The following is an 18615-nucleotide window of genomic DNA, read 5'->3' as shown; positions in this document are numbered from 1 at the left end:
AGGACAGGTACTGCTGCATCAATTGAAAGTGACAGGAGACAACATTTGTCCAGTATGGTTACTAACTATTTTTCATCCCTTATCGATGTTCTCCCTCAACCGTCATTCCCATTTGATTACTGGGCCTCCAAATTAGACACCTGGCCAGAATTGGCAGAATATGCATTGCAGGAGCTTGCTTGCCCGGCAGCAAGTGTCCTATCAGAAAGAGTATTCAGTGCTGCAGGTTCAATATTAACCGAAAAAAGGACTCGTCTGGCTACCCAAAATGTTGACGATCTAACATTCATTAAAATGAACCACAACTGGATTTCGAAATCTTTTGCCCCACCTTGCCCGGCCGACACCTAGCTTTCCTATGAAAAGCTCTTGCCTGTGAATTACTTTTCTAATGTCTAATTTGCTGCAGCTGATTGTACAGCATACGACATGTTTACACCTCCCTAAATGGCAAAACTCCCCACACGGGGCCGTGGTATCGCGACTTGGCGCAAGCACCCGTGAGACTGCTGTTTGTCTGAAGAGGTGGGTGTGCTCGCTTTTGGTTGACGGCATTGCTACTGGGTCCCTCATAGTACAATGTAGTGTCTCTGGCGGTGGTGGTGCGCACCCAACGTCAGACACACCGTTGTAACATGAGGGGCCCTGGGGCGGTCCCGCCGGCCTCAAGAGAGTTCCCCCCTACCCCAGCTCAAAATGTGCTCTACCACGTGCAAAATTATGTCGCACAGCTCCACCAATCTTTAGTCTATTCGCTGACATCATTCAATGTCTGGCACTGACAATACAAATTTGTAGACATCTATGATGCAACTTAAAGTAGTCTGTGTCTGTGTCCTATATTGGCACCATTAAATAGTTACTGCCAAATTACTATGTCAGAAACTCAGTAGATGAGCCCACCCCTGTACCTAAGTATGCCACCTTTTTTTTTTGTTTTGGTTGTTTTGCGAGACATTAACATCTATTTATATTTTGGGAGTACTGGGACAGACACTCCTTGCACTACTCCTCCACTCACCACCAAGCTGCCTGTGTATCCATGTAACCGCTGTAAAACTGCCATGAGCCTATTGTTTGTTATTTTAGGCCTTTGATAGCCTGTCTGCGGTCCCTACTTTAAATACTCCTCCACTGACCACCAAGCTGCCTGCCCGTGTATCCATGTAACCGCTGTAAAACTGCCATGAGCCTATTGTTTGTTATTTTAGGCCTTTGATAGCCTGTCTGCGGCCCCTACTTGCAATACTCCTCCACTGACCACCAAGCTGCCTGCCCGTGTATCCATGTAACCGCTGTAAAACTGCCATGAGCCTATTGTTTGTTATTTTAGGCCTTTGATAGCCTGTCTGCGGTCCCTACTTTAAATACTCCTCCACTGACCACCAAGCTGCCTGCCCGTGTATCCATGTAACCGCTGTGAAACTGCCATGAGCCTATTGTTTGTTATGTTAGGCCTTTGATAGCCTGTCTGCGGTCCCTACTTTAAATACTCCTCCACTGACCAGACCACTGCTGCCCGTGTACCCCTGGAACCAATTATAAAGTGCCTACAGCCAGCCCATTTTCTTATGTTAGGCCTTTGAAGCCTGTCTGCGGTCCCTACTTTAAATACTCCTCCACTGACCAGACCACTGCTGCCCGTGTACCCCTGGAACCAATTATAAAGTGCCTACAGCCAGCCCATTTTCTTATGTTAGGCCTTTGAAGCCTGTCTGCGGCCCCTACTTGCAATACTCCTCCACTGACCACCAAGCTGCCTGCCCGTGTATCCATGTAACCGCTGTAAAACTGCCATGAGCCTATTGTTTGTTATTTTAGGCCTTTGATAGCCTGTCTGCGGTCCCTACTTTAAATACTCCTCCACTGACCACCAAGCTGCCTGCCCGTGTATCCATGTAACCGCTGTGAAACTGCCATGAGCCTATTGTTTGTTATGTTAGGCCTTTGATAGCCTGTCTGCGGTCCCTACTTTAAATACTCCTCCACTGACCAGACCACTGCTGCCCGTGTACCCCTGGAACCAATTATAAAGTGCCTACAGCCAGCCCATTTTCTTATGTTAGGCCTTTGAAGCCTGTCTGCGGTCCCTACTTTAAATACTCCTCCACTGACCAGACCACTGCTGCCCGTGTACCCCTGGAACCAATTATAAAGTGCCTACAGCCAGCCCATTTTCTTATGTTAGGCCTTTGAAGCCTGTCTGCGGTCCCTACTTTAAATACTCCTCCACTGACCACCAAGCTGCCTGCCCGTGTATCCATGTAACCGCTGTAAAACTGCCATGAGCCTATTGTTTGTTATTTTAGGCCTTTGATAGCCTGTCTGCGGTCCCTACTTTAAATACTCCTCCACTGACCAGACCACTGCTGCCCGTGTACCCCTGGAACCAATTATAAAGTGCCTACAGCCAGCCCATTTTCTTATGTTAGGCCTTTGAAGCCTGTCTGCGGTCCCTACTTTAAATACTCCTCCACTGACCAGACCACTGCTGCCCGTGTACCCCTGGAACCAATTATAAAGTGCCTACAGCCAGCCCATTTTCTTATGTTAGGCCTTTGAAGCCTGTCTGCGGTCCCTACTTTAAATACTCCTCCACTGACCACCAAGCTGCCTGCCCGTGTATCCATGTAACCGCTGTAAAACTGCCATGAGCCTATTGTTTGTTATGTTAGGCCTTTGATAGCCTGTCTGCGGTCCCTACTTTAAATACTCCTCCACTGACCAGACCACTGCTGCCCGTGTACCCCTGGAACCAATTATAAAGTGCCTACAGCCAGCCCATTTTCTTATGTTAGGCCTTTGAAGCCTGTCTGCGGTCCCTACTTTAAATACTCCTCCACTGACCAGACCACTGCTGCCCGTGTACCCCTGGAACCAATTATAAAGTGCCTACAGCCAGCCCATTTTCTTATGATAGGCCTTTGAAGCCTGTCTGCGGCCCCTACTTGCAATACTCCTCCACTGACCACCAAGCTGCCTGCCCGTGTATCCATGTAACCGCTGTAAAACTGCCATGAGCCTATTGTTTGTTATTTTAGGCCTTTGATAGCCTGTCTGCGGTCCCTACTTTAAATACTCCTCCACTGACCACCAAGCTGCCTGCCCGTGTATCCATGTAACCGCTGTAAAACTGCCATGAGCCTATTGTTTGTTATTTTAGGCCTTTGATAGCCTGTCTGCGGTCCCTACTTTAAATACTCCTCCACTGACCAGACCACTGCTGCCCGTGTACCCCTGGAACCAATTATAAAGTGCCTACAGCCAGCCCATTTTCTTATGTTAGGCCTTTGAAGCCTGTCTGCGGTCCCTACTTTAAATACTCCTCCACTGACCAGACCACTGCTGCCCGTGTACCCCTGGAACCAATTATAAAGTGCCTACAGCCAGCCCATTTTCTTATGTTAGGCCTTTGAAGCCTGTCTGCGGTCCCTACTTTAAATACTCCTCCACTGACCACCAAGCTGCCTGCCCGTGTATCCATGTAACCGCTGTAAAACTGCCATGAGCCTATTGTTTGTTATGTTAGGCCTTTGATAGCCTGTCTGCGGTCCCTACTTTAAATACTCCTCCACTGACCAGACCACTGCTGCCCGTGTACCCCTGGAACCAATTATAAAGTGCCTACAGCCAGCCCATTTTCTTATGTTAGGCCTTTGAAGCCTGTCTGCGGTCCCTACTTTAAATACTCCTCCACTGACCAGACCACTGCTGCCCGTGTACCCCTGGAACCAATTATAAAGTGCCTACAGCCAGCCCATTTTCTTATGTTAGGCCTTTGAAGCCTGTCTGCGGTCCCTACTTTAAATACTCCTCCACTGACCACCAAGCTGCCTGCCCGTGTATCCATGTAACCGCTGTAAAACTGCCATGAGCCTATTGTTTGTTATTTTAGGCCTTTGATAGCCTGTCTGCGGTCCCTACTTTAAATACTCCTCCACTGACCACCAAGCTGCCTGCCCGTGTATCCATGTAACCGCTGTAAAACTGCCATGAGCCTATTGTTTGTTATTTTAGGCCTTTGATAGCCTGTCTGCGGCCCCTACTTGCAATACTCCTCCACTGACCACAATGCTGCCTGGAGTGCCTGCCTGTGTATCCATGTAACCGATGTAAAACTGCCATGACTGCCTACTGTTTGTTATTTTAGGCCTTTGATAGCCTGTCTGCAGCCCCTACTTGCAATACTCCTCCACTGACCACACCAATGCTGCCCGTGTACCCCTGGAACCTATTTAAAAGTTCATAGAGCCTAGTTATATATTTTATTTACTATTAATAAGGCCATGATGGACTACGCTGTACCACGCTACAAGCTAACCAGTCGACACTTCTTTTGCGAGAAAAGCCATCCCAACCCTCCACCAGCATGTAGAAGACCGCATTGTCCATGCACTCTGGCAATCTGTGAGTACAAAGGTGCACCTGACAACAGACGCATGGACCTGTAGGCATGGCCACGGAAGATTACGTGTCAATTACGGCGCAATGGGTTAATGTGGTGGATGCATGGTCCACAGGGGACAGCCTACTAAGTCTGTCTGCAGTCCCTAATTCAAATTGTCCTCCACTGTCTAAATCGGAATTTCCACCTTCTGGCTTTCGGCCTATAGTATCAGAAATTAAACTGCATTTGGCCTTCAACTTTGGTTAGGGCCTACTAACGGCTTCTGCCCCTCCCTGGTGTTGCCCTCAACTAAATAAAGCTGAGCTTCAACCTTCCGGCTCTCATTATGTGGTTTTAAAAAAAAAAATGGTGGTTAGGGCCTACTAACGGCTTCTGCCCCTCCCTGGTGTTGTCCTCAACTAAATAAAGCTGAGCTTCAACCTTCCGGCTCTCATTATGTGGTTTTAAAAAAAAAAATGGTGGTTAGGGCCTACTAACGGCTTCTGCCCCTCCCTGGTGTTGTCCTCAACTAAATAAAGCTGAGCTTCAACCTTCCGGCTCTCATTATGTGGTTTTAAAAAAAAAAATGGTGGTTAGGGCCTACTAACGGCTTCTGCCCCTCCCTGGTGTTGCCCTCAACTAAATAAAGCTGAGCTTCAACCTTCTGCTCCAAATTACCATTTTGAAAAATGCAATAGGCTTTTCAGGCCTACTAAAGGTGTCTGTCTGTGTGCCCCTCCCTGGTGTTGTCCTCAACTAAATAAAGCTGAGCTTCAACCTTCCGGCTCTCATTATGTGGTTTTAAAAAAAAAAATGGTGGTTAGGGCCTACTAACGGCTTCTGCCCCTCCCTGGTGTTGTCCTCAACTAAATAAAGCTGAGCTTCAACCTTCCGGCTCTCATTATGTGGTTTTAAAAAAAAAAATGGTGGTTAGGGCCTACTAACGGCTTCTGCCCCTCCCTGGTGTTGCCCTCAACTAAATAAAGCTGAGCTTCAACCTTCTGCTCCAAATTACCATTTTGAAAAATGCAATAGGCTTTTCAGGCCTACAAAAGGTGTCTGTCTGTGTGCCCCTCCCTGGTGTTGTCCTCAACTAAATAAAGCTGAGCTTCAACCTTCCGGCTCTCATTATGTGGTTTTAAAAAAAAAAATGGTGGTTAGGGCCTACTAACGGCTTCTGCCCCTCCCTGGTGTTGTCCTCAACTAAATAAAGCTGAGCTTCAACCTTCCGGCTCTCATTATGTGGTTTTAAAAAAAAAAAGGGTGGTTAGGGCCTACTAACGGCTTCTGCCCCTCCCTGGTGTTGTCCTCAACTAAATAAAGCTGAGCTTCAACCTTCCGGCTCTCATTATGTGGTTTTAAAAAAAAAAAGGGTGGTTAGGGCCTACTAACGGCTTCTGCCCCTCCCTGGTGTTGCCCTCAACTAAATAAAGCTGAGCTTCAACCTTCTGCTCCAAATTACCATTTTGAAAAATGCAATAGGCTTTTCAGGCCTACTAAAGGTGTCTGTCTGTGTGCCCCTCCCTGGTGTTGTCCTCAACTAAATAAAGCTGAGCTTCAACCTTCCGGCTCTCATTATGTGGTTTTAAAAAAAAAAATGGTGGTTAGGGCCTACTAACGGCTTCTGCCCCTCCCTGGTGTTGTCCTCAACTAAATAAAGCTGAGCTTCAACCTTCCGGCTCTCATTATGTGGTTTTAAAAAAAAAAATGGTGGTTAGGGCCTACTAACGGCTTCTGCCCCTCCCTGGTGTTGCCCTCAACTAAATAAAGCTGAGCTTCAACCTTCCGGCTCTCATTATGTGGTTTTAAAAAAAAAATGGTGGTTAGGGCCTACTAACGGCTTCTGCCCCTCCCTGGTGTTGTCCTCAACTAAATAAAGCTGAGCTTCAACCTTCCGGCTCTCATTATGTGGTTTTAAAAAAAAAAATGGTGGTTAGGGCCTACTAACGGCTTCTGCCCCTCCCTGGTGTTGTCCTCAACTAAATAAAGCTGAGCTTCAACCTTCCGGCTCTCATTATGTGGTTTTAAAAAAAAAAATGGTGGTTAGGGCCTACTAACGGCTTCTGCCCCTCCCTGGTGTTGTCCTCAACTAAATAAAGCTGAGCTTCAACCTTCCGGCTCTCATTATGTGGTTTTAAAAAAAAAAATGGTGGTTAGGGCCTACTAACGGCTTCTGCCCCTCCCTGGTGTTGCCCTCAACTAAATAAAGCTGAGCTTCAACCTTCTGCTCCAAATTACCATTTTGAAAAATGCAATAGGCTTTTCAGGCCTACTAAAGGTGTCTGTCTGTGTGCCCCTCCCTGGTGTTGTCCTCAACTAAATAAAGCTGAGCTTCAACCTTCCGGCTCTCATTATGTGGTTTTAAAAAAAAAAATGGTGGTTAGGGCCTACTAACGGCTTCTGCCCCTCCCTGGTGTTGTCCTCAACTAAATAAAGCTGAGCTTCAACCTTCCGGCTCTCATTATGTGGTTTTAAAAAAAAAAATGGTGGTTAGGGCCTACTAACGGCTTCTGCCCCTCCCTGGTGTTGCCCTCAACTAAATAAAGCTGAGCTTCAACCTTCTGCTCCAAATTACCATTTTGAAAAATGCAATAGGCTTTTCAGGCCTACAAAAGGTGTCTGTCTGTGTGCCCCTCCCTGGTGTTGTCCTCAACTAAATAAAGCTGAGCTTCAACCTTCCGGCTCTCATTATGTGGTTTTAAAAAAAAAAATGGTGGTTAGGGCCTACTAACGGCTTCTGCCCCTCCCTGGTGTTGTCCTCAACTAAATAAAGCTGAGCTTCAACCTTCCGGCTCTCATTATGTGGTTTTAAAAAAAAAAATGGTGGTTAGGGCCTACTAACGGCTTCTGCCCCTCCCTGGTGTTGTCCTCAACTAAATAAAGCTGAGCTTCAACCTTCCGGCTCTCATTATGTGGTTTTAAAAAAAAAAAGGGTGGTTAGGGCCTACTAACGGCTTCTGCCCCTCCCTGGTGTTGCCCTCAACTAAATAAAGCTGAGCTTCAACCTTCTGCTCTAAATTACCATTTTGAAAAATGCAATAGGCTTTTCAGGCCTACTAAAGGTGTCTGTCTGTGTGCCCCTCCCTGGTGTTGTCCTCAACTAAATAAAGCTGAGCTTCAACCTTCCGGCTCTCATTATGTGGTTTTAAAAAAAAAAATGGTGGTTAGGGCCTACTAACGGCTTCTGCCCCTCCCTGGTGTTGTCCTCAACTAAATAAAGCTGAGCTTCAACCTTCCGGCTCTCATTATGTGGTTTTAAAAAAAAAAATGGTGGTTAGGGCCTACTAACGGCTTCTGCCCCTCCCTGGTGTTGCCCTCAACTAAATAAAGCTGAGCTTCAACCTTCTGCTCCAAATTACCATTTTGAAAAATGCAATAGGCTTTTCAGGCCTACTAAAGGTGTCTGTCTGTGTGCCCCTCCCTGGTGTTGTCCTCAACTAAATAAAGCTGAGCTTCAACCTTCCGGCTCTCATTATGTGGTTTTAAAAAAAAAAATGGTGGTTAGGGCCTACTAACGGCTTCTGCCCCTCCCTGGTGTTGCCCTCAACTAAATAAAGCTGAGCTTCAACCTTCTGCTCCAAATTACCATTTTGAAAAATGCAATAGGCTTTTCAGGCCTACTAAAGGTGTCTGTCTGTGTGCCCCTCCCTGGTGTTGTCCTCAACTAAATAAAGCTGAGCTTCAACCTTCCGGCTCTCATTATGTGGTTTTAAAAAAAAAAATGGTGGTTAGGGCCTACTAACGGCTTCTGCCCCTCCCTGGTGTTGTCCTCAACTAAATAAAGCTGAGCTTCAACCTTCCGGCTCTCATTATGTGGTTTTAAAAAAAAAAATGGTGGTTAGGGCCTACTAACGGCTTCTGCCCCTCCCTGGTGTTGCCCTCAACTAAATAAAGCTGAGCTTCAACCTTCTGCTCCAAATTACCATTTTGAAAAATGCAATAGGCTTTTCAGGCCTACAAAAGGTGTCTGTCTGTGTGCCCCTCCCTGGTGTTGTCCTCAACTAAATAAAGCTGAGCTTCAACCTTCCGGCTCTCATTATGTGGTTTTAAAAAAAAAAATGGTGGTTAGGGCCTACTAACGGCTTCTGCCCCTCCCTGGTGTTGTCCTCAACTAAATAAAGCTGAGCTTCAACCTTCCGGCTCTCATTATGTGGTTTTAAAAAAAAAAATGGTGGTTAGGGCCTAGTAACGGCTTCTGCCCCTCCCTGGTGTTGTCCTCAACTAAATAAAGCTGAGCTTCAACCTTCCGGCTCTCATTAAGTGGTTTTAAAAAAAAAAAATGGTGGTTAGGGCCTACTAACGGCTTCTGCCCCTCCCTGGTGTTGCCCTCAACTAAATAAAGCTGAGCTTCAACCTTCTGCTCCAAATTACCATTTTGAAAAATGCAATAGGCTTTTCCGGCCTACTAAAGGTGTCTGTCTGTGTGCCCCTGCCTGGTGTTGCCCTCAACTAAATAAAGCTGAGCTTCAACCTTCTGCTCCAAATTACCATTTTAGAAAATGCAATAGGCTTTTCCGGCCTACTAAAGGTGTCTGCCCCTCCCTGGTGTTGTCCTCAACTGAACAAAGCTGAGCTTCCACATTCTGGCTTTCGCCCTATACTATCAGATATTAAACTGCATTTGGCCTACTAGTGTGGTTAGGCCCTTGAAACAGTGTCTGCTGCTCTTGGGTTTGCTACTCCACTGAACAAAGCAATGCCGCCTGTTTAGTCCTGTTACCAATTTTGAACTGCATGTAGCCTACTTTATTCTTTGGCCCTATATCTGTTTCCTCCTCATCCTGCCCATTGCCCAGCCACTGCTAAATGAGTCTGCTGGTACATTGACCTAGACCACTACATTCCCCTTGTACTCTACACAGCCAGAATCTGTCCCTGCTGAAAGTAAGGTTCCCCTTCCCGCATGTTATACCACCTTACACAGGGACAAAGAGGAAGGTGCAGATGAAAGTGCAGGTTCCTTCATCAGGTGGGGGGGCATACTCGTTGGCGACGTCACTGGCACAGGGCCCCTCAGAGTACGCAAAAGTGTCGCTGCTGGTGGGAGGCGCCCCCGCCATGCAAACACACCGCCGTACTTTGAGGGGCCCTGTGCCAGTGGCAATGCGAACGAGTGGGCCCCCCCCCTGCTTGCTCAGGATCACAGCACTTGCAACTTTTAAATACTTACCTTTCCCTGCAACACCGCCGTGACGTAGTCCGCATTTCCTGGGCCCACGAAAAACTTGAGCCAGCCCTACTCCCCCCACAACTTTCCCCCAATTCCCTATGCCCAACTATTATTATACAGTTAATTAAGATTGGCAAGCTTCAGAAACAAGAATGGATGTTTTTGGCATTAAAATGGGCACTGTAGGTGTTTTCCTGGCCTCCACTCACTGCCGACTATGCTTCCCCATTGACTTGCATTGGGTTTCGTGTTTCGGTCGATCCCCGACTTTTAGCGATAATCGGCCGACTGCACTCGACTCGACTCTGGACAAAATCGGGTTTCCCAAAACCCTACTCGATCTTAAAAAAATGAAAGTCGCTCAACCCTAATTATTATTATTAGGCTTAGAAGCTAAAAGCTATGGGAGTCATTGTACTGATTTTTATTTTGTTCATTTGGTTTTGATCGCAAAAAGTAACCTTCTAAATGAGCTTCATTAAAAATTTCTGTTGTAGAGTCTTCATCACTCCTTCACATATATGGCTGTTCTGGTGTTTCTGACACAGATCCAAAGCACACTCCTTCACACTGAGTTAGTTTTCTCTGTTCTAGTTTTTATTGAATCAGCAAGAAGGGAAGGAGGTGCTATACAGCAGATCTACTGTAAGTGTGGAGAGGGAGGAAAGCACGTATGTTTTAAAGGATTTCATATCACTAAAGATGTATTTTATCAAAGTGAAGCTGGAGAGGAGATGACACAACAGCGGTGTGTGAAAGTAGATAGAAAGGAGAAAATCCCTGATTTACTTTACAGGAGGATGAAAGGGGCAAATTACACACACATCGCCATCAATATCAGTCAGCAAAAGTGTAAGGAGATCTCTCATGGGCTGTAGAAATGGTAACCACTGTACTAATGAATCATAGATTCCCAGAATTTGCATCTAGCACATATTACTGAAAAGAACACAACCATACAACATCTAAAATTGCCCACAGGTGTGAAGATCGCAGCCTGAAAGTGCAACTTTTTAGCTCAAGATTTAAACATATTTTTGTCTTCATGTAAAAAGTATCCAAAGCCTTTAATGTTGAATAAAAATCAGATAAAATGACTGATTTGACACCATGCATTAGTCTCATGCATGTGGTGATTGTCAATGGAGACTGAATATGGAGTTAACGGAACATGAAATATGAATGTTTTGTTAACTCCTAGCTCATTATTTCTGTGCATATTTTGACAATATTTCATTTTTTATGTTCTGCGTGGCTTGAGTCTTACCGATTTTGATATAGATTTTCTCTTTCATAAGAAATCCAAATAATTGTCTTAATATCGATGTCATATACTGTAAGTGTAAATTATTTACCTATTATTGATTTTTGTCAGGCTGCAATGATTGTTATCGGGAGATACCAGCCATTATGTAGCATCCGATATAATGTTTCATATTAAGTTATATGAGCTTGGTATGTACAAGGAGCTGTCAAAACACAAGATCATTACTCCATTGCCTAACGTTGCAGATGGTAAATATAATGCCATATGTGGGGCCTTGGGAGAACATACTGTAAATTTGAATTATTCCCCTCATATTAACAATTCTTTAGTAATATTTATTCCCAATTACAATTCAAAATTAAATGTATTAAGTAATTTGTTTTTTGTTAAAGATCCACAATATTGGGCCAATTACAAATACTACAAGATGAAATATAATTTGCTAAATGTGTTTTCTTTCATATCTTCTCTCTCAAAGAATTGAAATGGAAATTGTCTTAAATAAAGAAGCAAAAAAAAAATACACTTATAATGCTGAAAAATTACTGTTCCAAACCACCTTGCGTTAAACAACAGATACATTTTTAAATAACTTTTTTTCAGTGTATTTGACAACTTCTCTGGATTAGAGATGAGCAGATGAGGCAAAATTTGAATTCACCTGTTCACACCATTTTTCCCTTCAAATTCGATTTGCAGAGAACTTATTCTCCATGAATGTAATGTCCCTTATTTTGGTCTGTGGTTTCTGCAGACCTGAGAGCATAATAAACATAAGCAGATAAAAAAACTTACAGTCATCTTACTGCTCACCTCTTTGGTCTCTCCCCTCCTCACCACTCCGGTTCTCATTGCATCTTCTGATTCCCGCCGTGAGCGCAGGATCCCTCTTCACACGTCTGTGCAAGTATGCGGAAGTTTACGGTGTCGTGACATCACGTGAAGGTGCACAGGATTTCAGTACTCACAGTGGCGATCAGAAAATTCACAAGGAATCGACGAGTGACACAGTAAGGAGCTGAGTGGCCGGAGAGGTGAGCAATTAGGTGAGTATACATTTTTATGCTATTTTTTAAAAACTTTTAACGGGTCTTTATGTTCAGCAAAATGGCAGCCAGTGTGGAAAGTGGATTTTTGTATAAAACTGTGTAAAATGTAATTAAACTTGAACATATTTGCTCATCTCCAGTCAGGGAGGAACTTATTGTATTGAAAAATGATTTATTTTCTTGTTGATGACTCTTCATCATGTGCTCTAATTCTTATAAATATCACTTGTTGCCAGCAGATCGGCCACAGATTCTTCCCAACAGAATGGCTGAATAGAGACACAGCTTACAAGCTCTCTGCAGCTGAGATTGTAGTAACTGTTCTGAGGACTTTGCTGGGTGGGATTGCCAAAGTACACAATTAACGTTTGATTCCAGCCAACATCAACATCATGCTACGCTGTTGGTATTAATAAAAAAACATTTTGGAATTCCAAGGCTTTTCATTCTTACAGTGCAGCCCCCCTACACATGCCAACTTCCATTTTTGCCATTATACCTCTGGCAGAACCTTTTCTTCCAGCCATGGGGCAGCAGCAGTGGCTTTTCACTCTATTATAGGATGTGTTCCTGCATCCAATACCTTTAGGTGAGGGCTTTCATCGAATATACCTATCCTTTACCTGACAGTATTGCCCTGTTTTGTGTGCAGTTCTGTCCCTCTCCAGAGCTTCTCACTGGCAAACCTGTCTCATGCATCAGCATAGAAGGACACACAGTACCAGCAAGTAGTCTGAAAAATGTCGCTCCTGAAGATTAAATATGGGACCAACCCTTGAGGTCACCGTCAGATGGCTGTATAAATCAAGATCGGTCAGCAATGCACGGACTAGTTGGCAGCTCTCCCAACTTGAACATGACACCTTCATATATTTCTATGCAGCTCTCAAGCTTGATTCGGGAAATTTGCAGCCAGTCGAACATTGCGTTCTGATCTCGTTACGACTTATACGGATGTCCCACTGCGTCCTAAGGAAAGTTTAATGATCCACATTATGGATCTTAGATTGTGAGCTTAACTTACACCATTGTTAGCATGAAGAACCAGAGGTGCATGACCCATAAACTTTTGCAAAATAGCCCAGACATCCTGGAATCTGGTGTTGCCAAATTCCGTTGGACTCTCATTATTCCCCTTTGCCGATGCTTCAGATATCTTCGATTTCTATCAATGACAAATAATAAGTATGTTTAAGATTGAAAAGAAAATCTGTATTTTGACAGATTGTAGATTTATTTTGAGCTGAGACCTCTGGGAAGAAAGGAATAATTTTAGGTTGGTTATGTGAATTTTTTTTTGTTGCAAAAAGGCCCTCAGATGGCGTCTGAAAAGTTAGCAAACAAGTAGAAGTGCCAGCTGTAAAATGGTATGTAGGCAGATGGACCTCATAGTAGGTGGTCAATGTGTGATGATGTCAATAAGCAGTTGAGAGGGACCTCATTTTTACCTTTCCTACAGGACAATTTATTTTCGCAACATTACGCTGTGAGAACATTGCAATATACTGTATTACTTTACAACATGCAATTATATTGGCTTCATCAGTAGACATGTTAGCATCTTGTTGGCAATTCAATAAATCCAAAACATAAGTCTGTATTAGAGAATTTTTTTGGTTGAAGTAACATAATTTGCTTAAAATGAAAAAACCCCAGAAAGAATGTATTTGAAATAAAATAAATTAAATTCTTGAAGCAGGTTCATTTATGATAATAGTTGCATGCTGCTTTTTTCTACTTATGTTGCAGTATAGCCCTATAGGGATGAAGGATAGAATGTGGAAAAAATGTTAAGGATAAATTGTATGCATAACAAGTAATGTAACTGGCTTTTTTACAAAATATATTTTTTTCAAATATATTCAAGAAATCTCATGCAGTGCTTGCATAAATAATTTTACTTATGTGTAAGTGCATTTCTTCTGAAGTCTTTAAGACGGTTTAATCTAAAACAATAGCGGGTACAATAGTTTTTATGAATCCATGATAAGATGCAGAAAATCAATTCTGCTCAATTTGCTACATTAAGCCTTGGGGGTTTGTATGACATACATCTGCACTACATGCTTAGAATTCAAAGAAATGAAATCAAGATCAGTATAGCAAAAAAACAGGTGTTATAAGATTAAAAAGTATAATTATTCTACTCAATTAAGTTGCAAAATTATAGAGCTTCTGATGTGTGTTTGGTATTGTGGATAAACTCTTCTGAGGAATACAAAAAACGTACATGAAAAGAAATAAAATGAAATAATTGTGATCTTCATAGCATACAGCTACAGAGTCTCTTCTTCTTGACCTTGGTTGTCCACCATTCACCTGTGCCATGTGTGAGGCTCAGAGCAAGATACGTAATACCGTCACTCAATTGCGCTTACTGCGTCAGGCCGCACACAGCATACAATGAAGGTCTTCTCTACTCATTCTGTGAATAAAACTAGGTGATTATTCTTTTTATTTAACAATGAGTCAGGGCAAGGCGAGGAGAAGCCCCATAATGGGAAGAGAGAGAGGTGACTGTGGGACATCATACCATGTGTGGGGGGCACAGTGAAGGCATAATGTGTGAGCATCATACTGTGTAATGGCACTATTGAGGCATTATACTATGTGGGTATCGTAATTTCTGTTAGAAGCAAAGAATGGCTATTGTTGTGTGTGGGCACTGTGGAGGCATCATACTGTGTGAGGACAATTGGGGCATGTTAATGTGTGTGTGGGTCACACAGCGTGGGCTCCATAATGTGTAAGGAAGACACTGTTTGGACCAATATGCTATGCGGCACTGTGAATAATACACTGACGGGACTGTGTGAGGAGCACTGTAGTAGCTCTAGATACAAGGTAACACAACCAAGCAATTTTTTCTCCTCGAGATCATGGGTACGTTAGAGCAATGAGGGAAAAACGTATTCAATTTTTTACTTAAACCCTTCATGACCTATGATGTATAGTTACGTCACAGTGTTGTGTATCCCCCGTTGATGTGGGCTCCGGCACTGAACCCGCATCTTTTCAGGCACATGACAGCTGATCTGAATAAAACAATAAAAAAATAAAAATAGACATAATTATTATCACTGTGTTCAGAAATGCCCGATCTATCAAAATATAAAATATAATTAATCCAATTAGTAAATGGCATAACGGAAAAAAAATCAACACACCAGAATTACTTTTTTAGGCGCTGTAACATTGCGATAAAAAGCAATAACAGGCAATGAAAACATTGTAAATGAAATCAATAAAAACATAAACATAAGCATTGGCATCAGAGAAGCTTTTTAATTTATCCACTCATATTCAATCAACTTTTTTTTTTAAATCGGACAAACAAAAAAGAAAGTTTTATTAGTCCTAAATAACAGGAGCAATAAATTCTCAAACATCTATAAGTCAAGTTTAATTTTAACTTTATATTTTTAACTACTATTGATTTTAATTTTTTTTTATGTGACATTGGCAGAGTGCACACCTCATAGAAATAATGAGTTTAATATCTGCAACTCAAACAGATGACATTGTCATTGTCAGTGCCAATGTCACAGATGAAAAAAAAATCTGTTATATTGTGACATTAGCAGAGCACAATGGTTAATAAATAATACATGTCATTTTAGTGTTCCTACATGCACGATTCCAGGGTTTTTTTTGTGTGACTTGGGCTGAGCACATTCCTGAAAAAAATATATGCACTCTCACATTTTTCTGCCTGTGACACAAAACAGAGACAATTCCTTTTTTAAGGCACCATGCTTGTAGTGTGCTATTTTTTTTAATCTGCTTTGACCCTGTTATTACTAGTGATGAGCGAAGATTCTCGAATAATGTATTATCGGAGCATGCTCGTGTGCTAACTGAGTATCTTCGGCATCCTTGAATAATATGTTCTAGTCCCCGCAGCTGCATGTCTCATGGCTGTTCGACAGCTGCAACACTTGCAGGGATTTCCTGTTTGTTAGACAACCCCTGCATGTGTTGCTGCTGTCAAACAGCCATGAGACATGCAGCCGTGGAAACTCAAACATATTTTTCAAAGACACTTGTTTAGCACCTGAGCATTCTCAGATAAGACATTATCCAAGGACGATTGCTCATCACTAGTTACTACATTTGCTCCTTATTTTTATTTTTTGCATGGAGCATGTACTTGTATAAAATGATTTTTATGGCACAGTTACTTTGTCATGGTTTCCTCATGTTTTTCTAACATATAATCTTTAACCAGAGTAGTGAATACTGGTAATTTACTAATCCTAATTATAATTTTTGTCACTATTTGCCATTTAATGAGTAACAAAAATAAAATATACCGTATATACTCGAGTATAAGCCGAGATTTTCCGCCCAAATTTTTGGGCTGAAAGTGCCCCTCTCAGCTTATACTCGAGTCATGGTCGGCGGCGGGGTCGGCGGGTGAGGAAGAGAGAGGACTGTTGCATACTCACCTGCTCCTGGCGCTCCTAACGCTGTCCCAGCCTGTCACATGGTCTCCCATGCTGCAGCTCTTCCTCTATTCAGCGGTCACGTGGTACCGCTCATTAAAGTAATGAATATGGATTCCACTCCCATAGGGGCCGAGCTGCATATTCATTACTGTAATGGGCGGCACCAGTGACCGCTCATTACAGGAAGAAGCTGCGGTACTATGGGACAGGCAGGAACTGCGTCAGGAGCACCAGGAGCAGGTGAGTATTTCATATTCATTTTCCATCCGCCAGGCGCCGCTCCGTCTTCCCGTCCTCTTGCTGTGACTGTGCAGGTCAGAGGGCGTGATGACATATTAGTGTGCACGCCGCCGCGCCGCCCTCTGCCATAACACTCAGTGCGGAGAGACGAGATGCTGAGGAGCAGCGGGCAGCGACGAGAGGTGAGTATGTCATTTTTTTAGTGCAGCAGCAGCAGCATTACATGTGGCACAATGCTATATGGAGCGTCTATGGGGCCATAAAGAACTGCATGGAGAATTATATGGGGCATCTATGGGGCCATAAAGAACTGCATGGAGAATTATATGGAGTGTCTATGGGGCCATAACTGCATGGAGCATTATATGGGGCATCTATGGGGCCATACCTGCATGGAGCATTATATGGGGCATCTATGGGGCCATAACTGCATGGAGCATTATATGGGGCATCTATGGGGCCATAACTGCATGGTGCATTATATGAGGCATCTATGGGGCCATAACTGCATGGAGCATTATATGTGGCATCTATGGGGCCATAACTGCATGGCGCATTATATGGGGCATCTATGGGGCCATAATGAACTGCATGGAGCATTATATGGGGCATCCATGGGGTCATAATAAACTGCATGGAGCATTATATGGGGCATCTATGGGGCCATAACTGCATGGAGCATTATATGGGGCCATAATGAACTGCATGGAGCATTATATGGGGCATCCATGGGGCCATAAAGAACTGCATGGAGCATTACATGGGGCATCTATGGGGCCATAATGAACTGCATGGAGCATTATATGGGACATTATATGGGGCCATAAAGAACTGTACGGAGTATTATATGGGGCATCTATGGGGCCATAAAGAACTGCATGGAGCATTATATGGGGCTCCTGATTCAATATGGATATTCAAAAACACTTAACCTACTGATGTCTCAATCAATTTTACTTTTATTGGTACCCATTTTTATTTTTGACATTTACCTGTAACTGCTGCATTTTCCACCCTAGGCTTATACTCGAGTCAATAAGTTTTCCCAGTTTTTTGTTTCAAAATTAGGGGGGTCGGCTTATACTCGGGTCGGCTTACACTTGAGTATGTACGGTAGTTTTGCATATTATTTATCAGAAAAGATGAATTCATGATAACGGCGTCATTTATCAGTTTTGATTCTAAGCAAATAATTGTTAGTATTCTACATGCACGCTGTGATTATTATTCAGTTTATCTAAAGAATGTATTACTTTATATTGGCGTACGGAGAGTATCTAGGGTTATAATCACATAATTGGCTTTTCAACCCAGATTTAATGATAGTGATGTTCTTGTTTTGCAGAATGCTTGACCAGAGAATGAAGTGGACACTGCAGACACTTTTGTCCTTCTGGGTCAAAAATCAATTATCATCTAACTATCAACCCAGCAATAAGATGTGGAACATAATGGAAAATCACATTCTTTGTTCCGTCATCAGAGAGAAATACCAAACATTGCTGACCACATGTCTTCACCAGAAGTTAAACGTTTTCCTAAAACGCAATCCAAAATAGCTATCTTCAGATGATGAGTACTGTTAGCGGCACAGGGATGTTATTCAGCCTGACAACAGTTCCGCTAGATCTCAGCATACACAATGGACTGATGGCCTGGCATATTAACAGCAATGTGACTTTAAACCAGAGTATGCCCACATTGCATCCCATGAATGCATCGGAAGAAGAGAGGCCATCCTATCCATCGCTTGACAAGAACTGGTCTGCACTTTTGACATTGATCATCATTATATTAACGATAGGGGGAAATATTCTTGTCATTATGGCCGTTTCTTTGGAAAAGAAACTTCAAAATGCGACCAACTTCTTCCTCATGTCACTGGCCGTGGCAGATATGCTGGTGGGAATTTTAGTCATGCCAGTGTCTCTTATAACAATTCTGTATGGTAAGTAACCAATCTGTATTTCTCTTCTATTTTATCTTCTTTATTTCTATTACTCAAATTGTAATAATATTATGTCCCATTTATATCAGTACTAGTGATGAGCGAG

The 18615-nt window shown here is 43.1% G+C and overlaps 1 protein-coding gene across 6 annotated transcripts in view; it reads left to right on the top strand.

Annotated features, from left to right (window-relative positions):
- HTR2C (5-hydroxytryptamine receptor 2C) overlaps positions 1-18615 on the top strand; it is a 720745-nt gene that overhangs the window by 561319 nt on the left and 140811 nt on the right. For all 6 annotated transcript variants that reach the window (XM_077285389.1, XM_077285392.1, XM_077285391.1 and 3 more), the window contains one exon: positions 17907-18509. In XM_077285389.1, coding sequence (XP_077141504.1) covers positions 18131-18509 — 379 coding nt within the window. In that variant the 5' untranslated portion in view covers positions 17907-18130. The remainder of the gene's footprint in view (positions 1-17906; positions 18510-18615) is intronic.

This window comes from Ranitomeya variabilis, chromosome 2 (assembly GCF_051348905.1).
Source record: "Ranitomeya variabilis isolate aRanVar5 chromosome 2, aRanVar5.hap1, whole genome shotgun sequence".
Taxonomy (NCBI): domain Eukaryota; kingdom Metazoa; phylum Chordata; class Amphibia; order Anura; family Dendrobatidae; genus Ranitomeya; species Ranitomeya variabilis.
Note: the sequence above shows the minus strand (reverse complement) of the source record. Positions and strands in the feature narration are given on the sequence as shown.